The sequence below is a fragment of the Lipophrys pholis genome (assembly GCF_963383615.2).
Source record: "Lipophrys pholis genome assembly, chromosome: 10".
NCBI lineage: Eukaryota > Metazoa > Chordata > Actinopteri > Blenniiformes > Blenniidae > Lipophrys > Lipophrys pholis.
Window position 1 is genome coordinate 22,660,704 of NC_137640.1, and position 12,961 is coordinate 22,673,664.

A 12,961-nucleotide genomic window follows, 5' to 3' on the forward strand; every position below is an offset into this window, starting at 1 on the left:
AATGTCTTTCAACAACTGCTCTCCACCACATGGGAGATCATCCTCCTCTATAACAGATGTAACATTCATGAGTGAATCAGAGTGACCCACGCAGCGTTTACATACAGACTATGCAGTATCAGCCAAACACCAACAATAGAATAATGCATCTAAGTGGATGTTGTTGTTACAGGGCAAAAATTCCAAATGACAAATTAAACAGATGCTTTCTTCAGTAGCGTTTCACCTTTGGCTATGTATACATATTTTCCAGGTAGGAGGCATCTCATAGCAAACGGAATCAGGTCAACTTTGTCATGTGGTTCTTTCCTTATCCAAGCAGCTTCATCAGTTCATGCTGTTTCCCCTGACTGGGCTGGCGAGTTCAACTACCTGACCTCCCCACCCCTTAGTTAGTTCCAAGAAATATGACTAAGTCCAGCTGACCCGATTCAATTTGGTTTCAGCCTTTTTTTTTTCTCTCTTTTATTGACCACAGTAAAGCAACACCATAAAAAGACTAAACCAGATACTGAAATGAATCACTCGTTTTCAATAACTTGCACGACACTGCCCAGAACCAATTCAAAGGCCCGTGCTTAGCTGACAGTATTTAGTTGGCATGCACATCTGCAATCCATACGGCACTTGCAGATGCCATCCAGACTTTTCCAGTACGTAAACAAGTCCAAATATAGTCTCAAATCCAATGTCCACCTCAAACAGAGTGGCTAAAAAATATTGTGACTGAGCAGGCCAGGTGGGATCCGTCTCAGTGAGCAGGTAACATCGAGTTACGCTAAAATGCAAACGCACTTTTTGGGAAATATGGATTATAAACAATTGCTTTGTCGTGTCACTCTGATTTTACTCCTGTGTGACCCCTTAACAACTTTCCCTAAATTCATTGTCCTGCAGAAAATCCTGCAAGGCGCATTCCCAGAGTCCTTCCCCTTTGTCTTCCGGGGAGGGGGAAGAGGAGTGAGAGGAAGAGCGACTGAAGGAGGGGAGATAAGTGTATGTGTGTGCGTGTGTGTGTGTGTGTGTGTGCTGCTTGAGGAGAGGACACAGCTGGGGGAAGAGAGAGAAGAGTTGATCCAGAAAGTGACTGCTGACAGCCCGCTTTGTAATGTAGAAGCTTTTTGTGGTTTCTCTTTTTTTCTTCTTCTATTAGATGGGATTTACTGGTACATCTTTCCCTCATCTTTTTGCAGTGGCTCGTTGTGTTTGTCGTCATTAATCTCACAAGATCCCAGAGATGGCTTGGATTGAGAAGTGAAAACTTCAAAACTCAGAGTGAGCTTGGCCCTGCCTGGAATCACTTTGTTGATGGTAAGACGAGTCTTAATTGTCCATTAAAAATGCATATAACATTTTCCTGGAGTTATTTTATTTATGGAAATGTACAAGGACTTCTGCCAGAAAACAGGATAAAGATTAGCCGTAAATAGAAGAGACTTTGAGTCTTATATAAGGAATACTTCTCTCAGTCACATTTTTCTGTGCTATCTTTGTAAACATGCTCAGAGAGGTTTACATTTTTTTCATCATGAAGTGGCTAATTGTATTTTCTAGGAGCAGTTTAATAACTCTGTGAACTATTCCCAGACACTATCAAAATGCAGTGCAAAAAAAAAAATGTCGCACCATTTTGACTTTGTTGGGAACAAGCAGAATCCAGCATATTTGAAAGAAATGGTCAAATTTGTGTTCCAATGTCAGGAGCAGGTGATCAGGGTTCAGGCTTAAACTCCCACAGATGGAGCAAAGTTTTAAATGAAGATTCGCTGGAATCTTTGTTGAGCTCTTTTTTAACAAGAAACTGAAGATTTGACCAGTGACGTTTGGAAAGTCTCCACTGGTCTGTTGGCAAACAGTTTCACAAACGTTTCATCAGGTCTTAAACTCAGTCACAAACATCAAACCAAAACACTGATACCGACTTTTCAACCATTTCTTTTTTTTTTTAAGTTTTGGATATAATTTTGGGGTGTTTGAAACATGCCATTGAAGCAGAAGCATTTCAGCCTACACTGAATTACTACAAGTCAAATATTTCTCCCTAAACTGTTAAACTAAGGGTAAGCTAAAATATCACAGGAGTTTTTTTGTTTTTTTTCAGTATTCAAGTTTGAAATGAGGAAAATCAATAATCTACAAATATTTCATTCTTTTATGAGAACCAGTGTTTTTCCCATTTTCTTTGCTATCGGAGCTTTAAAAGAAGTTTGAAACTTTTTATGTCATGTGTTATTTGTGTAGGAATGCCAAACAAAACAATTAACTCTTCAATCATTGAAGTAAAGAAACTGCCATGTGCCTCACAGCTGAGTAAGCGTCTCTAATGTAAAAACTATAAAAGTATCCACAACATACAGCTATTTTCTCCGGGGCATATGCATTCCAAAGTAATCAGCAGAATTAAACCACGAATGAATCAATATGCAGAGGTGGAGAACAGACGGAAAATTTAGACTTAAAGTACAACTATTATTTCATTGATCCAATGGTACATAATTACATGATAAATTACTGTTGCTTTTCAAAAATGGTGACAAACTGAAAGTGTAAAGTCTACTCATAACCCTGCTCTTAAGTAAAGGGGAAAAAAAACCTCATGAAAGAACCAAAAAGAACTATCTAACTACAATAAGGTGAGTATTTTTAATTTGATATTTTCACCATTGACAATTCACCATGACAAGCTATGTCTAATAGGTGAAGACAATGAGGCAAACCACTAATTGTTTTCAGTATGGAATAACTTGATGTTTATTTTGGAAAATAAGAATTCATATTAAACAATATTATGTTGTTGTGATGTTGTCAGATGCTCTGCTGGAAACAAAAATGCCAACTAATTTGGTTTGCAATGAATTTTGACAGCTGTCGACAACTAACCAATCACAACCAGTCTGATTTAAGGAGTAACTCATCTTTTGTTCCATATTTTGTCTGTTTTGTATTCATAGCTTGATAAACACTTTAAAGTGCAACGTAAAAAAGACATTCACTTCTCCTGGAATAAAAAAAGAAGTTTAAAGGTCAAAGGTCAACGGTTAGTCAATTTACCACTAATGGATATCCGTTTCCAGTCATAAAGAAAGAAAGGCATGCTATGTATTAAAATGGATGTACTAAAACAGTGACTTCTTCCAGTGAGTTGTGAGTCATTGGAGGAAACCAAGTAACTGAAAGCACCCTATTATTAATATTCTGATTAGATGACAAACTCCCATCATTATGTTGTCAATCATAGCTGTTCGTGCTTAAATTAAATATTGTATTCACTTCAAATATAACGGTCAAGAAAATGTAATTTGGGATTAAACCATTGCAAATGAGACTGTATTTGAAGGTGACAAAACACCCCTACCTCCTGTTTTTAAAAGCCTCTGCCTCCATATACACATTCAAAATTCATGCTCTGCAGGACAAATGCAAATCCCATGATTCTGTGCTGCTCAATTAGAATCAGAAACCTCTATCCTGCATTCCCCATGCAGCAATATTCAATATGATGTATTGATTCCAGATAACAAGCACTTTTGGCTAATGGCACATTTGAAGGGTTTTCAAGGTAATAGTGGAGCTGGCGCCAATCGTCCTCTGACTCACCCGAGCATTATCTTTTAGCTATTGTTCATGTCAAGTAATTGTGTTTCCACAAAAAGGAAACTATGACCACAACTTTAATTAATCAACAATTCATTTCACAAGCTGAATATATACCGCAGAAAGTACTTTAAACATGCCTCCATAGGCCAAGTAGCAATCAAGAGATTACATCATTTAGTGCGGAAGTCAGTTCTCATTCACAAATTTTCCGATAGAGGATTTTGCATATAAAGATTTTAAATAAAACCTCAACTTTTCCCAAAAAAACATTTAGAAAGCAAACAAGGCAGCTTTGATTCCGACGTGATTTGGGTGTGGCGTGCAAGTTACCTCTTGTTTTCCTTCGCTGAATGAGAAGATAATTGATAGATTCAACTCGGCTCTATGATCTTGTGCAAAGGCATGTCAAATGAGACCAAAGCTCAGCCTTTTTCAGAAGTCAAGCACTCATAAGCATAGGTCACGAACCTTTAATCTTCGTTTGCAGAACCACTGCTTAAGAATTTGAGGCGATATAAAGACATAGACAGGAATTCCCACTGCTCGGGGGTTTGTTGTTTCTCACTTTTTACACACAATTTCAAGGGTGGCCCCGGCTAAAAACAGACACCTGCTTGGTGTGTCTGTGCTGCAATATTACAGCCAAATGCTTTGGTTTTTCCCTGCAAACTACCACTCTGTGATCCGCCATGCATGTGAAACTGTGTAATGTTCCCACACACAATTACATCGCCACACATCTGGCCAGAAGTTACAGGGTTTTTTTTCCCAGACTGCTGTTCCTTTTTTGGAATAAGGAAACGTCTGAAGGACCTAAGAAATGGCTTGCTTCTTTAAGCCACAGTGTTAGATGGATTGTGCAGTCCAGTGTTCTTAACGTTGTGAGGCGTGCATACTAAACGAACCTCTGCAACAAAATATACAAGCAGGTGAAGAAAACGTTGGCATGAGCATCATGATAACATGATTATTTATTTTGTGATGCAATCTGAGTGTTTCATGGAATAATGTCTGAAGAGTTCATTATAACTGCCACTAGAAAAATCTAACTTTCAGTTTCAAGCTGATGTTTACTGCATTTACAGCGTTCCATCCATCAATCCATCCATATTCTTTCCTGCTTAGTTCGTATATGGTGTCGCATTGGCAGTACAGAGAGCAAGGAAGCCCAGATATCTCTGTCCCTCGCAACTTCCTGCAGTTGTTCTAGAGGGACCTCGAGGACATGACGTCCGCCACCCCACTTGTATCTGTGAACTCATTCTTTTGGTTATGACCCAAAGTTTATGATCACAGGTGAGAGTGGGGATGTGGACTGACCGGTACACATAGAACTTTGCTTTATAGCTCAGCTCCATCTTAACCACAACAGTCCACTACAGTGACTGCATTGCCTTGAATAAGACCTCGAGATATTTAAACTCCTCCACCTGGGGAAAGGGGCTCCCCCCTTAGCTGGAGAGGACATGCCATCATTTTTCATGAGAGGACCATGGCATGGACTCAAATTTGAAGGTGCTGATCCGCATCCCAACCGCTTCACACTTGGCAGCGATCCGCTCCAGTGAATGCTGGTAGCACACATCAGTGGTTACAGTACTATATACTCACTAAGCAGCTCCCACAAGACATCTTGGGGGACATAGTCATAGGCCTTCTTCGAATCTACAGAACACATGTAGATGGGATTCCCAAACTCCCATCCTCCCTTGATAATCTGTGAGAGGGTGAAAAGCTGGTCTGTTATTCCACAGCCAGTGGAAATCTGTCCCGTTCCTGATTTATCTGAGGTTCAACTATTGGTCGGAGTCCCCAGTGTAGATTTTGCCAGGGAGGCTGAGAAGTGGGATTCTCCAACAATTGGCACACAGTCTCCAGTCCCCTTTTTGAAAATGGGGACCGCCACCCCAGTCTGCCGGTCTGAAGGCACTGTACCTGAGTGTGATACTACAGAGGCATGTCAATCAGGACAGCCCCACAATGTCCAGGTCCTTAAGCTGCTCTGGGCATATTGCAGCCATTCCTGGGGCCTTGTCACTAAGGAATTTGTTCACTAAGCTGATGACTTCCAGTCCCTTCCTGGACTTGACAGCCATGCTATCTGGACCACATTCTCCACCCAAGGCGGACAGGACTGCAGTGAAAGCCCAGACGTGTAGGTCTTAGTGTTTTGTTTTTTACAGTGAAAATAATTAAATTAACATAGAATATGGTGTCATAAGCTATTTAAGCCTCATCTGCACTTAAAATGCAACACGAGTACAAACACTTATACAACATACTTGTCTTACTTACTTGGCTCTCAATCACATCATATTGTTGGCTCAAGCTGCCGAACAGGACAAGGGCAAAAAAAAATAAAAAAATAAATACAACATACTTGTCTTACTCCCACAATCCACTGACAAAACGAGACTCAGGAAGTTACACCCACAGTCTGATGCGATCGCTTGTTATAATCTTCTATGACCCTAAGCAGCAGTTCATCATTTTGGAGATAATGAGCTCAGACAAAGCCTGTGCATCAGGAAACATTCATTTACTCCACAGGCTAAAGTGCTGAATTCTAAAAGGGGTGTGTTTTTCAATCAAATGCTTGAACTCTTGCACATAACATTTTTTTAATGGGTATACTGTAGGAGTGGACTTTAAATGTGTCTGTTTTGACCAAAAGTCTTTTTGATTTATAATTTATATTATTCCTACATTCTTTATTAGTTAGCAATATCCACCTGATATGCCAAACTCCTGTTATTTACATTTATGAATAATGATTTCTTTCCATGTTTGAATTCACCTCAGCTTGTTAGGATTCCCTTTAAAGTAGACACAAACGTTTGAATAACACAGGACATAATGGAGAACAGAAGGCCTGGGACATCATAAGAAACTGATTAAGACCCCCATGTGTCTATTTCCTGTTTGTGTCTCTGTCACTGCCATTTTCACAACTGTATTTCCTGCCAGGATAAGCCAGCTCTCCTTCTCTCTATTTCAGTCTCTGTGTCACTCACTCCTTCTCCATCCCATGCTGTCACTGTTTCGCTGTGTGCTTTGTATGGGTGTTTTGCTCCGTCTGAACTGTTATTTTGACTTTTTGTGCTTTCGATTACCATCTTGATAATCCTCTCACTTTATTCCAAGAACAAAATCTATATTCTAAAAGGACATTTCAATTTTTGTATCCGACCTGATGGATTTTTACTACTTAGCACAAATCAGTCTGATCGGTAAAAAAAATCGTTGCACCCAAAACGATCTGTGAATAATGTACCTACGCTCCCCATGTCTTGGTTTATCGGGGGTTCCTTATGTCAGTTTTGACACAGGAATGTCTGCATGCATGTATGTAGGACTCAAGAACATTTATTCAGAACCTGCCCCTGACAACCTTCTCGTCACTGAAAACAGCAAGAGAGAGAAAGCGAGAGATCATTAAAATATGGAAAAAAGAACATCACATCTAATTTCCATATGAGCCTTTTTTTTTTTATAAATCATTTAATTATTAACCATTCGAAAGTGCTGATTCAAAATTTTCCTGAAACATGCAAAGCTGCTGATTATTCAAAAACAGTACTATGTAATATAATGGACGAGAAAACAGAAGATAACATCAAGCCAATATGCAACATACTCAGTTTTATTTGCAGATAAGAACCACTTAGCCTGCAGTTTGCACACAAGATTAAATAGATGAGTTCCGTATAAAGAGTTCTCAACTTTGACTTGCCTTTCACGCAGTCAGACTCCACAGCAGATGAGCAGCTTATGCAGCTCATCTCGTTTCTGTTGTGAGATTCAATGCATTTCGTTCTGTGATCTCTGCCTTGCGGCAAGTTAAACCTTGAGTTGTACAAAATCTCACGAAATGTAACTTCTCTCTTTTTGTATTTTGAGGTCAAGGGATAAAATGAAATCCCCTTCATGGTCTTTCCATCTCTGAGTGGTCTGAATGAAACAACTCCACATCGGCTGGCCACCATGAATTCCTCGGACCTGCCGGGCGCCAACGTCACACCACTGTGCTACTCCATCAGCAGCCCTCCATTCAAGAACCACTCCACTGTCGCCTCAATCTACTACTCATCCATCTTCAGCACTTTGGGTCTCAGCTCCAATCTCATCGCCTTTATTGTTTTGCTCAAATCCTTCCGACGGACACACAATCGCTCTCGGTCATCTTTTCTAATCTTCCTGGGCGGTCTGGTAGTTACTGACTTCATGGGGCTTCTGGTCACAGGCTCCATTGTGGTCTCCTACTATGTAACACATTTTAATTGGCGCGAATTGGACCCCGACTGCCACTTCTGCAACTTCATGGGAATGTCAATGGTTTTCTATGGACTGTGCCCCCTGCTGCTCAGTGCTGCAATGGCCACGGAGCGCTTTATTGGCATCAACCGTCCGTTTGCACGCTCCACCAGCGCACCCAAGAGAAGGACAGTCTCCATGGTGCTGATGGTGTGGATGACAGCTGGCTGCGTTGCACTGCTGCCCCTGACAGGCATCGGGAGCTACCACATGCAGATGCCTGGCTCCTGGTGTTTCTTCAACATCAGCTCAGAGGGAAATGACCTGGTCTTCTCCCTGCTCTTCTCTCTGGTCGGGTTGATTTGCATCACTGCGTCGTTTTTCCTGAACACAGTGAGTGTGGTGACCCTGATCAAGGTGTGCTGTGGGCAGGACAGCACCCAGCGCCGCAGAGACCATGAAGTGGAGATGATGGTACAGCTCATCCTAATCATGACCATCGCATCTGTCTGCTGGTGCCCCCTCCTGGTGAGTTTGTTTTTTTGCCTTTAACTTGATCTTCCACAGACATATGGTGCAGGGTCCATGATTGTACTCATGTGATCACACCATTGGAAAGGTGTACTTGTCTTAAACATTTGCAAAGAATTGTCCACTTGAGCTTGGTTTCTGATAACTACTGAATACAGGAGGCCACGATTAGGCAGTATGAAGAGCTTTGTGGCGACAACCTGCTTCCAAGTTTCAACCTAAAGTCAGATTTTAACCCGCTTTGCCTCTTTAATGTCCGTCCTTGTTAGAAATATGATCAATACCTGTATCTATCAATGTTACGTTTTGGGGGGAAGCTCACTGTACAGTGTACAGTACAGATTAAGTCATAGTGAATTTAATTCAATTGTTTGAAGGGTAAAAGCTAGTTTGTCACGCCGAATAGGAGACTAAAAGAAATGAATGAAGACTTTGGCCAACATATCCAGCACAACAATACCTTCTGCCAGTCTGAATTTGAGGTGTTTTTATATTTCAATGTAAGCTTTTTCTCTTTATAGATTAAAACATAAAAGAAGACGATAACCTCCCAAGCCAAAGTTAGTCACTGAAGAAATTTTCATATCCCTGCATATCAAAAATGTTGATGCATAAAAAAAAAAAAAAAGAAACATCTCTTACTGTGTATTACCTGCTTGAATTGCAATTCACAGCCGAGACAAATTTGTAAGGCTTGCCACTCCGTCTCTGAAGACCCACCAAGTTAACTGGCATAAAGTTGCAAAATGAATTGAGCACTTTGGTCTTGTTAAGCAGCAATTGGCCACCACAGGAACATCTCTGGCCCTATTTCAACCACGTTAAATGAGTGTGGGCCTCTGTAACTACAGTCTGCAGCCTATCACAGTGTGTGGTATGTGGTGATAAGCCCTTTGGAGGAATTCAATTTTGTTTCCTCTGTAGAAAGAGGGGACATATCTGCTCACTAATTCTTTTACTTTTTTGCTTGATCTCTACATTCTTTTTAACATTGTACTTTGTTTTGGTTTTTTTGACTCATTGAGTTTGTTTATTCTGTAATGCAATGTGAAATAACAGAGTCACTCATTAGGGAATTACAGAAAATGTAAAGTATTAACAGTATTAGTACTAATATTATCGCATGGTGGAATGACTTATAGTAACCACCACAAAAAAGAATATCTTCACAGCCATGGCGGACACCCGGCCATTAGCTATCCAAATCTTTTTGTTATCTGCAGTGCTGTTCAAAAGCTGGAAACCTAATAAGGCATTGCAAGGTCCTAAGACACTGTAATTCGCCTTCCTCTGATATGCTTCATTTATTTGTAGCTATACAGGCTTCTAACAAGCTGACCCAAAAGCCCTTTTGGTTTTTACCCTGGATGAAAGAGCCCCCGAATGTCTCCCACTTAAACGAGCATGACAAATTGCCTTTGAAAGAAAATTACACAATTGCTGTTGCGATCAGTACCATATATGCAACGTGGCAACAAAAGCAACTACTTGCCAGATTAACATAATGATATGAACTCACACGCTATACAACTTTGTTTGTCAATTGAAGATGATCTTTAGTGACATAAAGTTGAGTTTGGCTATTTATTTTGTTTCTACTTGCAACTTTCATGTCTTACTGCCTCTAGTTGTTGTCCCATTTGGTCAAGCAACTACAATGACTGGATCCTAAACATATAATGTAAGAACATGATTGTTGAAGCAACATCAATATTTTTGTACTTAACTTTATTATTACGGACTCTGAGGCAAAAATCTGTTTTTTCCTCTTCCCGTTTGAAATCGCAAGGAAAGTGGCCATGATATACGGGTCCGTCTGAGTCAAAAAGCAATTTAAACCCACACGTGGAGATGGAGATATATTTTTAAATGGCTGTATGAAAGGGTAGCAATCTGTATCCATTTACTCTTGCATTCTTTGCAAGAACCAGAATTAAATCAGGGAAGCACATAAAATCAATGACTGGATAACATACAGTATGTTTCAGCACTTCTATCTAACCACAGCTGTGTGACACCCTGCACAGATATATATTCTGGTGAGCGTGGTGACTGCTGCTCCCGTGAGCGATGAAAAGCTTTTGTTCGCCATACGAATGGCCACCTGCAATCAGATATTTGACCCCTGGATATACATCACGTTTCAAGTGTCCCGGCTAAGGCGAGTAAAAAGTAAAGCAAAAGTCTGAATGTTTGTAAGCTCACTTATAATGGCTGTGCACCCCATCATACTATGGGCTTGGCCGCCGACATCAGCATGGCCCTAACATCTGCTAATGAAACTCATGGACGGACTCATTTGCACTTTACAGTTTAACCTGTGTCTTACAGCTTCCAAACCATTAACCACAAGTTCATAATTTCATTCGGAACAGTTTCAGTCATTGCTGTTTATTGTCTCTCCACCTTCTTCCATTTGCTGAAGCTAACACAGATGGTTCCCCCCCAGATTCATGATACCGTATTGATTTTATATATTGCTGTTTTGGTTAATTACTCAAAGAGCTGAGCTGCATAACTTCTCAGTAATGAGTGAAACATCAAGATAATTGTTCAGGCAGAGTAATTGCAATGAAAATATAATGAAGCTGCAGCAAATCCACTGTTTGTTCCTATTTGGCAACTGTGTGAATCGCTCTATGTTCTTTATTTAGATGCTGATTTACCGTCACCCTGCAAACGTCTTACTTTTATCAGTCACTGGAGCACATCTACTGACACAAAGTGTGCACCACAAAACCCGTGGCTCATACTTCATCTTGAGACTTGCATGCAACGGCTCTTAACACCTGCTTCTTGTAAGTTTTTTTTTTTCTTTCTTTCTTTGTCTTACACCGCTTCGACGTAAACCACAGGAGAACCCAACTGTGACACCAGCTGAATTCTGAATACAAAACTTACAAGAAGCACGAAGCCAATTTGTCACTTGTAGGGGGAGATAGTTAGCATGTTTTGCCCTGTGGGAGACTGTTGAGGTAAGGTAATGCTGATGAGGCCTTACCTCACGAAAAAAGTGCTGCAGATATATTAAAAGCCACGGGTTTGATTGCGGGGGGTGGTGTGAAGGTCCAAGTGAATGTGCAATATTAACCAATTTTCTTTAATCCTTTATTTCTATTCCCTTCTTCTTCCCGCCCCCCTGCCCTTCTCCCCTTCTCGTATCTCTTCACCACCAGGTCTTTATTGCTCAAACTGTGCTGTCCGGTGGCCCCCTACAATTCAAATACTTAGTGCTTTGGATACGCTTCGCCACCTGGAACCAGATCCTCGACCCGTGGGTCTACATCCTGTTTCGTAGGGCCGTTTTCAAAAGAATCTTCCCCAGTTTTGACTGGTCCCGAGGCTCTATCGTCTCTTTGTACCCATCTTTCAGAGAAACTGTCCGCAGGTATACACGGCCTTCGCTCGTGAGCAGCATGGGTTCCGATCAAATAGCGGAGATGACGAAATCAAGTTTGACCTCCCAACCTACCGCAAAGCTACACACGCCTTCTACGTGATGAGATGGATTTTAATTCACGCGGCAGCAGACTAGGTGGCATTACAGGAATTGCTCTTTGATTTTTTTTTTTTTTTGCATCACATTTTCCAGATAACTAGCAGATTTGCACCAATAATCTGAAAGCACTGACTCTTGTGCACTCATTGCATATCTTTAGTAATGTTGGGTTTTTTTGTATGTTTTTTTCAGATTGATGATATCATTTAAATGGCACTTTATTAGATTGAGGGATCAGACTTTCAATCGATCAATAAAAAAGAAAACTGTATTTGCATTTTTTTCTCTTGAAGTATTGCTCCAATATAAATAAATATATAATTTACACCCCCCCCCACTAGTCACCACCAAATATATATATATATATACACACTGTATATATGTACCAATGTAAACTATATAAAAAGATGTATGTAATAACTTGATTCGATAAATGCGAGTATTAATTGAAAACATTTAGTAATATGTGAAACAAAAAGTTTTTAATCTGAGTAAATTTGATTTTCAATTAATCAAATTATCACATTTTTTTACCTGATAAAGGTTTTAGGCAATCTATTATTTTGTTGTTGTTGTTTTTTTCATTTGAAAGAAGTGCAATTACACGCTGCCCTTAACACATGTGTATATGTGTTTGCACATGGGTGTGCATGTGTACTTTAAGTTATTTCAGGAATATTAGCACATGGTTGCAGGTTTCTGTCATTTAAATGATGAACAAACAGTTTGGTAATTTGTGCAATTACATTACAAGTTAAGCTAATTTAGTGATAGTTTCCATATTTTGTGCACGACATGGTTGCTTAGATATGCAATGTTTAATGGCTGTAATCCTGCACATGCTGTTATCACCGTCGTCAGTCTGTCACTCAGCTAGTAAAAGTCTAAGCTCCATTAATGACAATGGCAGATATGTGTTTCATTTTACCTCTTGAATTATCAATAAATATAACAAAAATGTAAACGTGGAATCTGTGTGGAAGCACATGGCTTAAGACTGTAGGTTCAAATAAACTACCATCAATTTTGTTCATGTGATTTCTGTTCAAAATAAACACACACACACACACACACACACAC

The 12,961-nt window shown here is 40.0% G+C and overlaps 1 protein-coding gene across 1 annotated transcript; it reads left to right on the forward strand.

Moving 5' to 3' along the window:
• The first annotated feature begins 993 nt into the window (after window positions 1–993).
• Window positions 994–12,910, forward strand: tbxa2r (thromboxane A2 receptor). Its single transcript, XM_080473175.1, has 3 exons — window positions 994–1,311; window positions 7,498–8,379; window positions 11,559–12,910. Exons 2-3 carry the CDS (start codon window positions 7,525–7,527, stop codon window positions 11,880–11,882), a joined length of 1,179 nt encoding a protein of 392 aa, XP_080329301.1. The 5' UTR covers window positions 994–1,311; window positions 7,498–7,524; the 3' UTR covers window positions 11,883–12,910.
• Window positions 12,911–12,961: the final 51 nt, after the last annotated feature.

Bases quoted from the DNA above. Each gene is read 5' to 3' on its own strand.
- tbxa2r (XM_080473175.1), top strand. From the start codon at position 7,525: ATGGTCTTTCCATCTCTGAGTGGTCTGAATGAAACAACTCCACATCGG. The intron at 8,380-11,558 runs GTGAGTTTGTTT...CTTCACCACCAG, and splicing joins TCTGCTGGTGCCCCCTCCTG to GTCTTTATTGCTCAAACTGT.